Raw genomic sequence first — 18,633 nt, 5'->3', positions numbered from 1 at the left:
TCTCCCGATATTCTCTTAGTAAGTCAAAGATATATCGAGACCCTAAAAACACAGAAATATCGCGGAAATTTCGAGAATATTATCGATTTTTCAATCCCTGCAGTGGAGCCCACTTGAGTTAAAAGTTTTTGGTCCGGACCACAATAAAAAAAAGTATGGTCCATAGCTCCATATTCCTAAAATAGCCGCACCAGCCCCATTTCAAAAAAAAAAAAAAGATGCATATACGAACTAAATGAAAATACTTAAAAAAAAAAAGAAAAAAGAAATGGTATTACTCCACTTTGGAGCCGCTTCATAAGTTCATATGGACATGGGCTCATTTCTTTCAATTGGTTGGGCTAGAGTCTGGGCTTAATTTTGTTTGAACTTCTTTTATGGGCCCTGCTTCTCAGTTTGGCTCTTTAGATGTGGTTTCTCTTCCTATCACAAAATGAAAACGTCAGGTCGAGCGGAACAAACCAAGGGATCTTATGAAGGTAGCAGCTGAAGCTTTAAGACAAGATCAGAGGAAAGTTTGTTATTATAAGTCTAAGAAGTTGGTTGGGGAGGAGTTACCTCCCTCATCTTCACCCCAATTTGAGCAGTAAGACGCGCATGCTATTAAGACAATTGAGTTTCTAGTTTTTAATCCCCGTTCCAAGCCCTACACTGTGTTCTACGTACGTTTGTGCTTTAATCAGAAGAATATGAAAGGTCGGTCACGGATGACACTTTCCGTCATATCTCTAGGAACCCATTATTCAAGGTAGGAGAAAGAAATTTTCAGAGAAACCCTCTCAAAAGGAGGAGAAGAAGACGCGACGAAAAATATTGACGGAAGGACATAGAAAACAGACGCCGTTAGCCTTGAAAACTCAAGTTTTGGGTAATTAATAGTCTTAGGGCTGACGTGGACAATTATCAACCTTTGGATTTCAGATCAATGGATGAAATTAGAAGTCAAGGATAGCCAAGGAGGAAGAGTAGCCAAGGAGAGGATCCGGATCTTAGCTGATAACGTGGCCCATAACTAGGGTTTTGGCTCTTCTGGATCTTGATTGAAAAGCGCTATAGTGGTCCATCTTGACTGTTCAATTAATCTTGGTTTTATGCTGAAGAATCTCGCAAAATGTCCAATGCTTTTCTGTTTCAGTGACATTGATTAGAGGGTAAGTGCGCGCCTCTCTCTTTTCAGCTTGATTGAAAGGTCGCTAGTTGTCATGGATTGATTTCCAAAGAGAGAAAAAGCCAGTTTTGTCTTCTGTAGGTTATCGTGCGCAGATTAAATGTTTAGGGTGTAATAAGGAAAGCCAAAAAAACAAAAAAAGGAAAGCCAAGCCAATCAGCTATTTCTCTAAGCCAGATCTATCATCTGTTCATCACCATCAAGTTATCCCCAATATCAAGAAGAGAGAAATATATAGGACCCCCCGTCCCTTGCTGCTCAGCTTTTGCTTTCAGTTTCAGTGTTTCAGACGTACAATCATTGTATGAATTATCCGAACAATACAAAAAATGAATTATTGAAGGCAATGAATCAATTCACATGGCTCTCTTCTTCGCCCAGAGCGCATGCGCAGGCGTACTAGCTAGGTGATAAACTGCTAATTTTACTAATATCATCATCATTCATGATCTGTGTGCACTACATATAAGTTGTCCTGTATACAAATTCATGATATATAGTACTATCCTATTTCTTGTTTCATTACATGATCTGTTGGACCGCGCTAGCATACGTCCAAATTTGCTGCAGATGCACTAATGGACCATATAAACATGATTCGTATTTACCTTGGTTTCTTACATTTGCATCTATGTTTCCATACAAGTTTTTGTCAGGTAACTTCTCCCTCGACGACAATTTAATGGTTATCGGAGTAAAACTGTAACTGAAAACAAGTCTTTGCTATGTTTCCAAAAAAAAAAAAAAAACAAGTCTTTGCTAACGGTAGATAACTCAAAGACTAAGGGGGTGTATTCAATTCAGATTTTAAAAGATTTTGTTTGAGTTTTTATAATCTATGGATTTGCTTAATCCACGGATTGTTTAAATTATATATGAACTCTGATTGATTCTAATTGATTGATTTACTGATATTTGTTTTGATTTTACAAGTCCTTATGATATTTTTGGTAGGTTAATTTTTTTTTTTTCTTTAAAAGCAATGGATGTATGGATCCAACTATAATGATATATCAATGACAAAAAAGTGTGTGTGTGTGTGTGTGTGTGTGTGTGGCAATCTACCATTCTTTATGTTGTGTGTAACGATATATGAATAATAAGAGAAAACTAATCAGCCAAAATGTTACACAAAAAATAAAGTAGTAAACTAATGACATAATTTATTTCATATCTAATTTACAAAAGAAACATGTGTGTATGTATCATTTTAACAATACCATTGAAAGTGAGCTTAATTAGCTAGAAGGATTAAGGCTTCCAGAGCTATAGTGATAAAAATAAAAAAATTATTAGATGAAGGTAGAGGCAGAGGAGGATAGCAGGAAGATAGGTCTAAGACAAAATGGATGAGTGTCACCTATTGAGAGCTGCTTTTTTTTTTCTTTTTTTTTTTTCTGGTGAAGAGCTTCTTCATTTTTTGAGTGAGAAAGAATCCATCGAAATCTCTTAGGAAGTGGTTGGATTGTTTTTTTGTTTTGATATGTATAAAAAACACTATAAAATCCTTCAAAATCCAGCATTTAATGAAATCCTTAAAAATCCGTATACTTTTGAATATATATTTGAATGGATAATTCTAAATCTTAATTGAATACATCAAGATTTTAAAGGATTATTTAAAATCTCAATTGAATACCCATAGACTTTCAAAATACAAAAAAATCTTGTAGACTCTTAAATGAATACACCCCCCTAATTAAATAGATTCTTGTTTAATTGGGTAATGAGTCCTCAAAATAGATGGTAGATGGCATGCATGTTATAGATGCATGTATAGCACAAAAACTCCGGATCAATTTTTTCAAACACACATTAATAAATTTAAGAAAGGGCTAGCTATATTTAGTTAATTTGTCTTGTTATTCAAACAAAAAATACAGATAATATTCAAATAGAGATGCTATATGGAACACCCTTCGCGGTAACCCCAGGTTCTGAAAAGGGTTTCAAAAGCTCATAAGGCACAACCCCAGCTCCATTTCTGTTCTTCAACTCAAAATTAGCATTTCTTTCATCAATAGTTTGTTCAAGCATTATCAGCCTCCCCTTAAACCGCTCAAACGCCACCCTTATAACTTCGTCTTCAGCCCACGCGTCCTCCATCTTCTCTCCAATGTACTCCTCGTCCGGCGAATGACTAGACAAAATGTCTAAAACCGCCATGATCGTTGTGGCTTGAATTTGCGAAGGAAAGCACCGCAAAAGGGCAGCTTCGGGTTTTTTCATGAACATTTCCCAAACCTCATCGTCAGGGTCCTCCGTGGGCACATTGGTTCTTGCAATGGTTGGGCGATTAGGGAAATAGCCTGCATAGGCATACTGACCAAAGTTGACTGCTGCATGGTGACCGGATGTAACCCAAAGCATTGTTGTGAGGATGTCGATGAGGTCTTGAGGGGTATTTAGGTCAGGCCACCAGGGTTCGTCCTTCTTGTCTCCGTGACCTACTGTTCTGATTTCTGTCCACCATGCTTGGAGCTCTTGATCAGTTTGTACAAGGGTGGACTCTCTGTAGTAGTGGTTTACATAGTCAGAGACCCACTGTTTAATGGCATCCCATAGGAGGAGTCCATCATTGGCAAAAGGGTAATCCTGAATCGATAGCCTCAGACCGTGGGAAGCAGTTGGGTCCTCAACAGCCATGCCCCTAAAAATAGAGAAACAAAACATGATCAAGATGTTAGTCATGCACGCTATAATTGTAGCATCTATAGTAGAGCTTACCCAATTTTTTAACTTTTTCTTTTCACGTAATTAGTAACTACTTTTCATTTGTTAATATCATTAAATTCAATATGAAGCGTTCGCTTTAACGACATCAACTAAGTAATACCTGCGAATAAGGTCGGCTGGTAGAGCCTCTTGGTCGAATCGCCACTCCTTAGCATAGGCAATAGAGCAAAGCTCCATGGAATATTTTCTAGGTGAGAATGAGGTTTCAATGATGCCACCGGCATTGATAAGTGATTCACGAGCAAGAGCATTGATCTCCATAGTGTATCTGAAATGGGGATGCAACAATTTGTAGATTGGGTGCAACACACTCAGTTGACGATTGGTTGCGATTATATATGGTTCTGTGGCACAATGCGTTCTTAGCCTAGAAATTATGCACGGGAAGATACATTAGCTTAGCTTCAAATATGTTAAAAACATGGACATAAAACATTTGGTGTCAAATGGATCCTTGACTAATTAATTACCAGTGACTAACAAGTTGATGGTAACCAGAGTCATGAGCAAGGACATGAGCTTTGGCAATCCTCCAAAGCCAGACACCGGTAGCATTCCAGCTGGGTTGGAAGGCTTGCTTCCACTGAGGCTTCCCGTCCATTGGCGGTCGAGTCAACTCAATGGCCAGCGGCCTTAGGGTGCCTTCTGGGTTAAGGAAGAACAATGTCCTCGATCCATATAGTGTTGTGCCTTCAATCTCTCGTACTTTGCTCACGTATGGTAAAAACAAATCATGGTAATCTAGTATGAACAACTTCTTTTCTCTTATGGCCTACATTTTACCAAATATTCGAATTACATTTTTTTTTTAAGGAAAAAAAAAAACCCCCTTATCTCATCCTACCCTTACATATATCAGTGAGAATCAAACTCACGACCTTTACAATGTTGGAATTATAATTTACCAACAGGTCACAGCTCATCGACATATATGTGTCACAAAAATTTATACAATTAATATATCACTATTACTATTGAAACAATATTGGTACCTCTTTGATGGTCGCAAAGCCTTTAATTTCTCGCTCAATCATTTCCGAGGTAATTGCAGATTCTGGGGGACCATACACGTTGGGATCCAATTTACTCTTCAATGGCCATTCCTGCATTTGTTTCCTTTGTTAGTTTGATGTTTTATCAATAGATTACATATATGTAGGACGACTCTAATGATAACTTCTGCGAATGCATTCCTGCATTTGGTTATAATTTTTCAGTCATAACCTGTTTTATGTGTCATGAATATCATCTTTGATCACTAATTGTTACTTTTTTTTTATTATAATCAGCAACAACTATGTGAAGAGTGTTTGTCCGGGTCTTTAGGGTTTGTTATTCAGTTAAATAAAGATCTAGTCCTTAGGGTTAGATTATGCTTTGATTTAGTTGTTGTTTTCATTTAATGCACGTGGCTGCATGTAGCCGATACGTGAGCTTGATTTCAGTTTAGGTTGTTAGAGTTTGAGGCTATATATAGCCAGAGTTATATTTGAATAAGTATTGATTGCATTCAATCCAGTTTAGTGAGTTTTAGTGTGTTGCAAACTCTTGTTCCTAACAAACTGGTATCAGAGCCCCTACTGGGCCTGAGAATAGAGTAAAGCCGCAGCTTAGAGAGTGAAACACAAAAGAGAGAGATGAGTGAGGATAAGAGTTTGACAAAGATTCCCAACTTCGATGGCGTCCACTATGACCATTGGGGAGAGCTGATGGAAAATTTCCTCAGATCGAAGGGATTATGGAGCCTCATAGAGAATGGTTTCGAGGAACCAAAAGATGGAGCAGGGTTGACAGATGCGCAGCTATCGTTGTTGGATGATGCAAGGACCAAGGATCACAAGGTGAAGCACTACCTGTACCAGGCCATTGACAGAGTCACTTTCGAGCAAATTCTGGACAGACACAACTCGAAGGTTGTCTGGGACTCACTGAAGAGGAGATTTGGTGGGAATGCTCGAGTTAAGAGGTCTCTTCTTCAGGCTTTGAGAAGAGACTTTGAGGTGTTGGAGATGAAGAAAAGCGATACAATCACTGAATATTTCGCTAGGGTTATGGCTGTGGCAAACAAAATGAGGAGCAATGGTGAAACCATGCCAGATTCCAAAGTAGTAGAAAAGATCTTGAGGACGTTGACTGAGAGATTCACCTATGTAGTGGTGTCTATTGAGGAGTCAAAGGACACAGACACCCTCTCAATTGATGAGCTGCAGAGTTCACTTGTGGTTCATGAGCAGAAGTTCCACAGGCTGAATCGAGAAGAGGAAGATCAGGCCTTGAAGATTGAAGATCGAGCTGGTGCTAGGGGTCGGGGAAGAGCAACTCCCAGAGGAAGAGGTCGAGGGAGAGGACGACAGTCCTTCAATAGAGCAACAGTAGAATGCTTTAAGTGTCACAATCTTGGACACTTTCAGTATGAATGTCCGAAGTGGAACAAAGAGGCCAATTATGCACAACTTGATGAAGAAGATGAGCTGCTCCTAATGTCGTATGTGGAGATGCATGAGGCAAAGAGAAGCGATGCATGGTTCCTAGATTCTGGGTGCTCAAATCACATGTGTGGTGATCAAGGTATGTTTTTGAGTTTGGATGTTAGCTTTACGCATTCAGTCAAGCTTGGAAATAACACTAAGATGAGTGTGGCTGGAAAGGGAAGTATCAGATTAGTGTTCAATGGTGTTAGCTTTGTTGTTGGAGATGTGTATTATGTTCCAGATCTTAGGAACAATCTTTTGAGCATTGGGCAGTTACAAGAAAAGGGTTTGGCATTCCTGATCCGAGATGGAGCATGCAGCATTTACCATCCACAAATAGGGCTGATTGTGTACACCCTAATGAGTGCTAATCGTATGTTCATCATCCTGAATGAAGCCTCAGCCTCTACGACATCCCTTCCTCAACAAGAAGAATGTTTTCATACAAGCTCCTCGGATTTGACATATCTTTGGCACCAGAGGTATGGACACTTGAGTCATAAGGGGCTGAGGACATTACAATTCAAGAAAATGGTGCATGATCTACCTCAGTTTAGAGCCTCACAGGTTGTTTGTACCGATTGCTTCAATGGCAAGCAACACAGGAATGCCATTCCAAAAAGAAGTTTGTGGAGAGCAAGTCAAGTACTAGAGCTGATTCATGCAGACATTTGCGGACCAATTTCCCCTACATCCAACAATGGCAAAAGGTACACTTTATGTTTTATAGATGATTTTAGTCGAAAATCATGGGTGTATCTTTTGCTTGAGAAGTCCGAAGCACTGAATTGTTTTAAGAAATTCAAGAAGTTGGTGGAAAAAGAAGCAGAAGTATCTATCAAGTGCCTAAGGACTGACAGGGGAGGAGAATTCACATCACATGAATTCAACGATTTCTGCAAAGAGCATGGAATCAAGAGGCAGCTCACTACTGCGTATACGCCACAACAAAATGGCGTCGCCGAGAGAAAGAATAGAACAGTAATGAACATGGTACGCTCCATGTTATCTGCCAAGAAGATGCCGAAACTTTTCTGGCCTGAAGCAGTGGTTTGGACATTCTATGTTTTGTACCGGTGCCCTACTTTAGCCGTGAAAGATGTCACACCACAAGAGGCATGGAGTGGTGTTAAACCATCTGTTGCTCACTTCCGAGTATGGGGCTGCCTTGCACATGTTCACATCCCAGAAGCAAAACGAGGTAAATTAGATAATAAAAGTTTCTCTTGTATCTTATTGGGAGTCAGTGAAGAGTCTAAAGGTTATAGGCTATTTGATCCAATAACAAAAAAGGTGGTTGTGAGTAAGGATGTTGTGTTTGAGGAAGATAAGCAATGGGATTGGGGTGAAAACTATGAGAATCAAATCAGGTCGGAGTTGGTTTGGGGTGATGATGGTGAGATCAGTGATGAAGAAAATGAGGGAGAGAATAGAAGTGATGTTGGTGATGTTGAGATGAATGGTGCAAGACAGGATAGAGAAGACTCTAGTGAAGCAATTGGGAGCACTAGTGAGGTCAGTGGCAATGAGGGTAGAGAAGTAGGTCAATCTGAGGGTAGTATAGTTGAAGGGAGAGAAAGAAGACCACCATATTGGACAGAAGATTATGTGAGTGGTGAGGGCCTAAGTGAAGAAGAGGGGGCAGTATATATGGTGCAAGATGCTGCAGAAGAAGATCCCACTTTATTTGAAGATGCTATAAGAGAAGACAAATGGAGAAAAGCCATGGATAATGAGATCAACTCCATCTTGAAGAACAAAACCTGGGTTCTAACTGAATTGCCAGCATGAGCTAGAAAAGTTGGTGTCAAATGGATTTACAAAACAAAACGTGATGACCATGGTGAAGTTGTCAAGCATAAGGCTCGTCTCGTAGCAAAGGGGTATTCACAAAGAGAAGGCATTGATTACTCAGAAGTATTTGCACCAGTGGCAAGGCTAGATACGGTGAGAACCATTATTGCTCTAGCAGCTCAAAGGAAGTGGAGAATTTTTCAGTTAGACGTCAAATCTGCATTTCTTCATGGAGACTTGAATGAGAAGGTCGATGTAGAACAGCCTAGAGGATACGAGAAGAAGGGAAAGGAGCATTTGGTCTATCAATTATACAAAGCTTTGTATGGTTTAAAACAAGCTCCTCGAGCTTGGTTCAGCCACATTGAAGCATACTTTGTCAGTGAAGGCTTCCAGAGATGCGGAAGTGAGCAAACTTTGTTCACTAAGAGGAGCAACGAAGGCAAGATCATCATTGTAAGTTTATATGTCGATGATTTGATTTTTACTGGAGATGATGCTAATCTATTGCTTGAATTCAAGACTTCCATGATGAGAGAATTTGATATGACTGATATGGGGAGCATGAGTTATTTTCTTGGGATAGAAGTAATACAAAAACCAGGAGGCAATTTTATCTTTCAAAGAAGATATGCATTGGAGGTGTTGAAAAGGTTTAGAATGATGAAGAGCAACATGGTCACCAGTCCAATTGTGCCGGGGTTCAAGATAGGGAAAGATGAACATGGTGTCACAGTTGATGAAACTTACTACAAACAGCTTGTAGGAAGTTTAATGTATCTAACTTCTACACGGCCTGATTTGATGTTTGTTACAAGTTTACTAAGCAGATTTATGGTAAGACCTACTGAACTTCACTTGCAGGCTGCCAAGAGAGTTCTCAGGTATCTAAAAGGCACAATAGACTATGGAATTTACTACAAGAGTGGAGGTGATGACAAGCTAATGGCATTCACTGACAGTGATTATGCCGGAGACTTGGGAGACAGTAAGAGTACGAGTGGGTATGCTTTTCTGTTAAGTTCAGGAGCCATCTCATGGAGTTCGAAGAAACAACCAATTGTGACTCTGTCGACAACTGAGGCAGAGTTTGTCGCAGCAGCAATGTGTGCTTGCCAAGCAATCTGGCTGAAGAGGATACTGAAGGAGCTCGGGCATAAAGAGGAAAACTGTACCTACATCACATGTGATAATACGTCCACCATCAAACTTTCTAAAAACCCAGTGTTACATGGACGTAGCAAGCACATACGTGTGAGGTACCATTTTCTTAGAGATCTCACAAAAGAAGGTTTGATTGCCTTAGTTCCTTGTGGAAGTGCTGAACAAGTAGCTGATATATTGACTAAACCCTTAAAGACTGATGCATTCAGTAACTTCGGAGCATGCTGGGAATGTGTGAAGTTAGTGAAGTAAGCTAAACTGTTTCACTGAGTTTAGCTTAAGGGAGAGATTGAAGAGTGTTTGTCCGGGTCTTTAGGGTTTGTTATTCAGTTAAATAAAGATCTAGTCCTTAGGGTTAGATTATGCTTTGATTTAGTTGTTGTTTTCTGTTAATGCACGTGGCTGCATGTAGCCGATACGTGAGCTTGATTTCAGTTTAGGTTGTTAGAGTTTGAGGCTATATATAGCCAGAGTTATATTTGAATAAGTATTGATTGCATTCAATCCAGTTTAGTGAGTTTTAGTGTGTTGCAAACTCTTGTTCCTAACACTATGGCCACGAAGAAACATAAGTGGTTACTACTCTTATACTTCTTTTGCTGTTAAAACTCTTATGGCCTAGGGGTTTTGGACACAAAGGATTAAACAAATTTCATAATACTACATGCAGACATGAAATTTCATTTTAGCGACATACTTTGTTATAACTAAACATGTGATTTCTTCAAATTAACCTGTCATTATTCACTCATTGCATCTACAGTTCTTACCGTCACCAACTTAATGCTATATGGGTTGAGACCGGCAAGAGTCTGCCTAGCAAATTCCTCGTCCCTAAACCAGAAGAATTTGTCTCCTGACAGCACGCCAATAAAAAAAAATGCAATCAATTTAAAACAAAATATATATTAAAAACATAAATAGTATAATATTACTATTTAACATTTTGTCGTTAGAATGTCAATTTAAAATCATTGATCGGGACAAAAGATTCAGATTGATCGATTCGCTTACTATTCATTGTTTCTGGGGGCACGAACCGCAAAACATCACCTCCAGAAGCCAAAGCATTTACTAGTCTAGGAAGTATAGCTTGGAGAATCCCTTGTTCGTTAATTGGAGGCAACTTAATGCCTTCATTGAAAAGTGTGTCTATTGACGTGAACAATGTGAATCCAAGATTAGTGTCAGTGATGGCGTTCTCCAGTGACGGTACTACTGCATGCATGACAGCGTACAATGTCTTTGCTGAAAATGTTAACTGCTTCACCTCTGAGAAAGCTTCGTCTCTAGGAACGTACACCTTGCTGCTCCTTTTCTCCGAATGTTTATCTAAATGGAAAACAGAAAAGTATTTTCATTTCATTCTCATCTGTACATACTATTGGGGTACTTGGTTTAATTATAATAACAATGTAAAACCTTGAAGTGTTAAGCTATTCGGCTAGAGAACGTTATTTTTGTACCTGCTTCACTCATTGGTCGCCCAGTTCGACATCGCCTGGGATAGGGGAATTCTTTGCTTCCTCCAAGAACCGGTCTTATAAGCTTTAGACTCGAATCAGGATTCCCAAGATCATTGTAAACATCGTAATCGTATATTCTCTCAAAGCTCTTGCGCTCTCCTTGGCCATTGCCGCGCAATGTCACAAGCTCCTCTTCTCTTAGCCTCACCAATGCACTTGGAGTTTGAGATGGCAAATATGACTGTGGTACTCGAACAATAATTTATCATTCACTGTAGTTTTACTTTTAGTAATAACAAAATGATATATATATATATATATATATATATATATATATATATGAGGGCCCTTCCACTGAATGATCCCTTTGCTCATATATTCTTATGTACGTCACTTGTTGTATTTGGTACCAACCACAAAAACAGTGGTCCATATATATGAGCTAACAAGTAACAACATAGCATAGCATACATAATTATCTGAATCTGACCTTGTTAGTGAAGAAGACCCTCTTGGCTGGATTATCATACTTGGAGTGGATCCATGAATTACAACTGAGGAGTACAGGGCTATTAGGCAAGCCATCCAGGACAATATCCTTGAGATGCATCTCCTTGTGATGCTCATTCTCTATTAAAATGGCTCCCACTTCCCCAAAATCTAATGGAACTTTAAAATCTGTCTCGTATATAATCTCACCCTCCACTCGGCGACTTCGGTGTGCGAACCCTGTAACTGGCTCATTCTCTAATCCAGTTTCTGCTCCACAAATTAAACTCAACAAATTAACGAAACCATTCATTTTATTACAACTTCTATGCATAAGTGGATCTGTATCTGCCAATATTGTTTTGACTAATATATCCACGTTGGTTTTTTAACGTAAAAAAAAAAAAAAAAAAAAAAGAGCCTCTATCTCTTTGATCAAGTGTCCCTAGAGGTCTGGGACCATGAATTGTCTCCAAAATTCAAGTTGCGTTTTCCTTTCCTCCTTTAGTTTGGGATATGTGAAGTAGAAGACAAGGATGTCCTTTCTACATAGATAAGTGTGTGTGTGTGTGCATATAACGTAGATTCTAGCTAGAATATCCTCGGTGCATTATCTCGTTCTCCTCCTTCTCTTCTCAATTTCTCATGCATATATGATACATAACATAACAGCCTCCACATATTTGACAGACCAGGACATCTATACATAAATTTGAATGGACTCATAAATTCATTAAATTAAGGATATTCTTTTAATTAATTTATGTTGTAATTAAATTAGAGATCAGCTGGATAGTGAAAATCATAAATTATCATCGTTATGACAATAAACAGTTTATATTAGATAAATTTAGTTTGTTTTTATATTTGATCCTAAATGATTTTCAATTTAGTTAGTACTTTATATAAATGACTTATGTCTTTGTTGTTTTATTTGTATTTACAGAAAATAAATCTAAACAAAAAAAAAACTAACTACTCATCTGTCAAAAATAATTCAATACCAAAAACTTGAGAATAGAAAAATATAAAACCTAATTAAGAGTATGATGCGCACATCGGCACATGAATTGTTAAGAGGCTAGTATAAATTTAATATATATAATGAAATTTAAATAGTTGGTACTAGTTAAAATCAAAGTTATGGCGGTATAGCACTATAGCATTAAGAAGCTTCCCGAGATCTTTTGATTTTGTGTTTTAAAATGAAAAATAATTTCTGTTTGAAATTAACCAAAAAAAAAGGTGATGTTAATTGGAAGTAAGTTTAATTTCTTGAGTGAAAAATCTGCATCATATCAGTGGACACGTTAATTTATATCAGTTAATGGTTTTATAAACTTCATTAACTATATGATACTTACTGGGATCAAGGTGAGCGCTAAGAAGCTCCATGAAGAGCGTTTGGCCAAGCAAATCTTTTATATCATCAAGTCCTCGAGCTAAACCCATGTGAGACAGAAACCCACCAACTGTAAGCGTCACCGTTATGGTTGCTTTAACACTGATGAACTTCTCCTTCACTACTTCTTTTGTGGTCACTACTTCTACTTCTTTCTTGACCGCTGCATCTTCATTCTCCGTCACCACTTCCGTCACCTCAGTGGTAGTAGTAGTGGTTATCGTTGTCGTGGTCGTCGGTCCAGGGTTGCTAGTATTACTAGTGCTGCTGCTACTGCTACTAGTACTATTAGTACTACTTACGGCTTCTATGTTGTTGTTGTAATTGTTACTGGATCCAACTCGAAGGTTTTTGTGTTTGTTGGGGAATGAAGAACTTATTGACCAGACGGAAAGTGAAGTTCTGCTGCCTCTACTTCCATGGATGAACGGCTTGTTCTGAAGAAAGAGAGACTGTGATTTGTGAAATACTCTGGGTTTCAACATCTTTTGCTACAGATGGAGACTGAGTGTCTTAATTAGGTTAATTTGATTGCAGGTGCCCAGATACCTTTATGTAGGGGGGCACAGAGAGACCACAACATTAAAAAAATTAATAAAATAAAAATAATTGGAAAAAAGAGAGATCTGAAACAAATGAGAAACGTGCTTATTAGTTGTACAGTTGTACTATGAAGAGCCGCAATAATTGAGAGATTAATGACAAAAGAATAAAACAAAAAGGCTTTGAGTATAAACTTGTATTTATTCTATAGTTGAAAATTATTTTACGCACAGTCGGTGTAAGTGACCCGATAGCTAATATGCAATCTTAACCATTTATTTAATCCAGCCATCCACGTGGTACTAACATCTATGCTAACACTGTTAACAGAATTGAAACCAAAAAACAAGGTCAACATGGTAGAAAACACATCAGACCTTATCTAATTAAACCAAGATAAAATCTGGAAGTAGAAGTAGGAGCTCTAGCAATGGAGGAGGGCTTAATCTGATCGGATCGAAAATGAAAGGGGGGAGGAAATTGAGGGTTTCGAGTCTTCATTCTTATCTCCTCGGCTCCAACCGCCTCCGGAAAACGAAAGGTCGATCCTTCCGTCCCAAATGGGTTTGGTGCCGAAGGATAGAGTACGATTTAGTGTTTTGGAACAGAGGAATTAAGGTTACTTTAAATGCGGCGGTTGTCGGAGATGAGCGGTGGTGGCCATGGTTTGATCTGAATCTAGTGATGGGTTTAGAGAAAACCTTACAAATGAAAATTGAGGTATCTGAAGGAGGTCGAAGAAGAAGAACAAGCAAGTCTGGGATTCTGGAATTTGACAACCTTTAATTATCGAAATTTGAATGAGGATTTGACACTAAAATGGTTGGGACAGTGGCAAAGCTTTAAGGTTATGATATGGCCTATGGGGCAATGGTGGTTCGAACCATGTTGTACATTTTTGTTTTTTATTTGCTTAAGATTTCAAAATTAGTAAATAAGATTTCAAATTAGTAAATAAACAAACTATACTAGTTTCAAAAAGTTGAACCACCTATGGGGCAATGGTGGTTCGAACCATGTTGGTCAACTTTTAGAACAATCCAATTTATCTAGTTGTCTTTTCCTTTCTTTAATGAACTTCAATAAGATTTCAAAATTAGTAAATAAACAAACTATACTAGTTACAAAAAGTTGAAGTAAAAATATTTTTATGGACATTTTATAACTTTGAATATCATTTTCGTTATGTGGGTTCGAGCCACATCGATTTAGTTCTATAGTTGTTTTTTTTCTTTTAACAAACTACATTATTAAAATAAAATATTGTTTTTTAATTATCAAAAATATATAATTGCATTACCTTTTTTTTCTCAAATAAAAAAAAACCAACATTACTTAAATAAAAACTTTGCTCTTTTAAAAAAAATAAAAATAAAAACTTTGTTTACAAGCATTTTAATTTGATAGAATATAGTTAATCATGTGGATCGAGACTTAAACAAATACCAAAGAAGTATTTTTTTTTTTTTTTTTTTTTTTTTGCGTGGCCATCTATCCCGCAATGATCATATCCAATGGTCAAATTAGCAAATTTATTTTTCCTCCACATTGTTGGTCTCGGAAGATATACGTTTGTATATAGCCAATGAAAAAGTTTGACCGCAGTAATTGACATGTAGGGATTTCGTGCAGTTTGAAACATCGATAATGAAAAACAAAATATTTGACATTGCCTATTACACGGCATAGTAATATGAATATGTGATATACGTTTGTATGTAGCCAATGAAAAAGTTCGACCACAGTAATTGGCATGTAGGGATTTCGTGCAATTTGAAACATCGATGAAGAAAAGCAAAATATTTGACATTGCTTATTACACGGCATAGTAATATGAATATGTGAAAAAATTAACCCCGTTCGTCATCCTTTAGGTCTTGATCAAGACAGTCAACAGTTATTTACGACCATCTACAAAAGAAAGTTTTTTTTTTTTTTTTTCTATAACATCATTAAGAATCATTCAAAATTGGATTTTCAAAAAGTTTAAAACCATAAGATTTAATGGCCAGGCTTCAACTATTATTGTACAATTTTTCAACTTAGGAGCTCTACTCAATTTAAATTGCCCTTTGAGAATTTTAATGAATAAATATAAAAGTATATATTTATACATTTTGCTGATCACATGGTTCAAGATCAAATCAAGGACGAATGGGCTAAATTTTTTATCATATGCATATAATAGCCCGATCATCACATTAACGGTCGGTTTGACCAATTTCTTTTTTGTCGACCATGTCGATATTGAAAGGTATACATTTCTAGATAACCAATGAAGAAGTTAGACAACTTCAGTAGGCATATCAAAATTTATGTCGGTCCAAGAAATAAAAAATGAAAATTGGTTGTTTCGACATTACTTTGATCAAAGTATCAAACTCTATATACGCTCACAATTTCCTAAGATAAGCCGAATCACGAAGAGATAGACGTCCCCATTTTTCTATATAGTTAGACATAGTTCATATCTACAAGGCAGGTGCCTAGAGGGTGACTGGGGTTTTTGTTTTGAAATTTTTTCTTAATTTATTTCATTGCATATAATCATATAAATAAGAATATAAAAAATAAAATTGGTCGAAAGTATTCACAATATGGAGAAAATATTAAGCGTAAAGAGACGGTCGTAAATTTTCATACACAATTTATTTTTGCCAACAATCCATTTTCCTATTCAAAGACTAGCTTTGGTTTCTTTTTTGATCTATCCTATTCCAAATGCTTTCATTTATAAACATAGCAAACATCTATTTACAGATTCAAGAAGCTCTTCTTCTTCTGCTTCTTCCTTTTTTTTTCTTTTTTCTTTTTGAAACTACAAAGAGAAATTTTATTAACACATCCCTAAATACTTAATACACATTCTAATTTTTTTTACATTTAAAATCAGATTATATGGGTAAATGAAATGACTGAAAAGACATTCATATTAGAAAATGAACTATAATTGGAATATGTTTAATAGCTTTTTGTTGTAGAGAAACTGAAATTGAGAGAGAGAAATTCGCTGTGTATTCTCATTGATAATAGGGGCCTCTTTATATAGAGGATTACAATGCATAGAATCTCAATCGTACAAGGAAAGTAATCGTACATTGAATAGGAATCTAGATCCTTCTAATTTAACCCTATTACCACTAGGTCAAGTAACTTAGAGTTTGGGCCAAACACATAAAAGAGAGATTTCCTTAAACACTCCCCCTTGTGTTGCCCAAACGCGGTGCTTCTCTCGTTGCCTCGTTAAAAACCTTGCCGAGTAACAAAAACCCAGTGGGATAAAAATAACCTCGGTCTAAGGGGAAAAAAAGCACAACACACCCTTCACGTTTCGAGACCATACATGTAGACATCTCCCCCTGATGTCTGCATCTCCCCCTGATGACTACGGTCATGGGAGTTCGGATAACTTCCGTAAACGATGCTACCAACATGTTTCTCGAAAGTGGAATTTAGGCAATGACTTAGTGAGCAAGTCTGCCACATTGTCCTCAGATCGAACCTAGTTCATTTTGATCTTGAGGAGAGTCTGTTGTTGCTGATTAAGCTTGGTGTTGTCGCTTTGATGTAGCCTTGCTTCATTTGTTCAAAACAAGCTGCATTATCCTAAATGCTCGTAGGCTCATCTATGGTAGACTTCAAACCACAATTGTTCGAACATGCGTAATTATGGATCCAATCCATATACATTCACGAATCTCTTCGTGAAGAGCAATAGTCTCTGCATGGTCCGAAGATATAGCGACTAGGGTCTATTCTGTAGACCTCCAAGATATCGCAGTCTTTACCCATGGTGAACACTTAACCAGTTTGGGAATGACCTTTGTGTGGGTCAGAGACATACCCAACATCAGCAAAACCTTCCAACACACATGTCGTTTTGGGATGGGGATAGAGGACGCAGGCCAGTGTTGGCAGCGTTCCTGGTGTGTGATGGGTCTGAATCTATCATCTCTCTGTAGGGATAAAGCATGCCCATATATGCCGTACATCTAGTATCGAAAGATATCTTTTACACCAATCCAATGGCGTCGCGTTGGCGCAAAGCTATACCTTAGCTAACAAGTTCATGGCAAATGAGATGTTCGGTCTTGTGCATTGAGCTAAGTACAATAATGCGCCTATTGTACTAAGTAAAGCACTCCTGCCTCTAGCACATCTTCGTCATCATCCTTTGGACGAAGAGGATCCTTTTCAGGATCAAGACTACGGACGATCATGGGGGTGCTTGAAGGTTTGACCTTGTCAAAATGCCTAAGCATCTATCAACACGCTGCTCAAGTTCCAAACCGAGACATAATCGTGTTCTCCCAAAATCCTTCATCTCAAACTCAGATTTCTAGTGTTCAGCGGTTTCCCTTAACTCTTTAAAGGCTTCTAATGAAGATCATGTCCAACATGAACCGCGATAGAATCCGAAACTTGTTATGGAAAACGCGTGGGCATATCCCTTCCCAATCAAGTAGTCACTTTAGTGAGCGTTTCAACCTCTTTGTAAACGCGCTCCGTGGTCTAGAGCCACTTGACTTGGGTAAATGAAGTTCACCATGAACCTTCATGTATATTCCGTATCTAGATCCCCATAGAGATACGTAGTGACCACATTTGTAAGCTGCATGTTCAGTTATTCGGAAACTACCAAACTGACAAGGTAGTGGAGTGCAATGACATCCATTACGAGAGAATATGTCTCATCGTAGTCGATCCCAGGGTGTTTTGTGAGAAGCCTTGCGCCATAAGGCGAGATTGCCATCTCTTTTTCTCATCACGCTTTCTAACGAAGACCCATTAGTCAATAGGTTTTATGTCAGGAGGTGTTGGCATCACTGACTCAGAAAACCTTCCTCTTCGTTAGAGAATCCATCTTAACCTGGATCACATCTTTCCATTTAGGCCAAATCTCTCTACGTTGGCATTCATTCATCAACGGAGCGTGGTTCGATATCATCTAACTCAACAAACTCATGCGCAACGAAATGCGCAACTACATCATCAATTATGATGGAGTTTCTATCCCACGTCTCATGTACACTAGTGTAATTTTCATAGAGCTCTATATTCTCAGGAATAGGGTTCTAACGTTGAGGCGTCCCCCAACGATAACCATAACCCGGAAGATTCTCATGAGACGGATTTTGAGTGTCGATGATCAAAGGGTTGGAATGTGCCAAAGTATCCTTCGAACTCACGGGCCTCCCACGCATCCTAGCTGGGGCCATGGCCTATAACGCCAGAGTACCACTCTCTTTGGCATTGGCGCCATGCCTACCTCTGTGTAGGGTGGCGCTACGTCCTCTCGTAGGGATTTCCATCCTTGCGGACATGTTTGCAGCATATTTGTGTGATCTCGTCACTTTAGTAGGGATTGAGATGACACATAGTGGGGACAGGCCACGACAA

The 18,633-nt window shown here is 38.1% G+C and overlaps 1 protein-coding gene across 1 annotated transcript; it reads right to left on the bottom strand.

The window, feature by feature from the left end:
- Positions 1 to 2,982: 2,982 nt before the first annotated feature.
- Positions 2,983 to 14,057, bottom strand: LOC133731566 (linoleate 13S-lipoxygenase 2-1, chloroplastic-like). The gene is made up of 9 exons (XM_062158936.1): positions 12,653 to 14,057; positions 11,290 to 11,558; positions 10,800 to 11,040; positions 10,348 to 10,665; positions 10,104 to 10,189; positions 4,897 to 5,007; positions 4,375 to 4,676; positions 4,005 to 4,271; positions 2,983 to 3,818 (listed from the first exon to the last, which is right to left on the bottom strand). Exons 1-9 carry the CDS (start codon positions 13,173 to 13,175, stop codon positions 3,059 to 3,061), a joined length of 2,877 nt encoding a protein of 958 aa, XP_062014920.1. The 5' UTR covers positions 13,176 to 14,057; the 3' UTR covers positions 2,983 to 3,058.
- Between the last annotated feature and the right edge of the window lie 4,576 nt (positions 14,058 to 18,633).

Source organism: Rosa rugosa, chromosome 2, assembly GCF_958449725.1.
Source record: "Rosa rugosa chromosome 2, drRosRugo1.1, whole genome shotgun sequence".
In the NCBI taxonomy this organism is placed as follows: Eukaryota; Viridiplantae; Streptophyta; class Magnoliopsida; order Rosales; family Rosaceae; genus Rosa; species Rosa rugosa.
The sequence above is the reverse complement of the archived record's forward strand: the minus strand, read 5'-3'. Positions and strand labels throughout refer to the sequence as shown.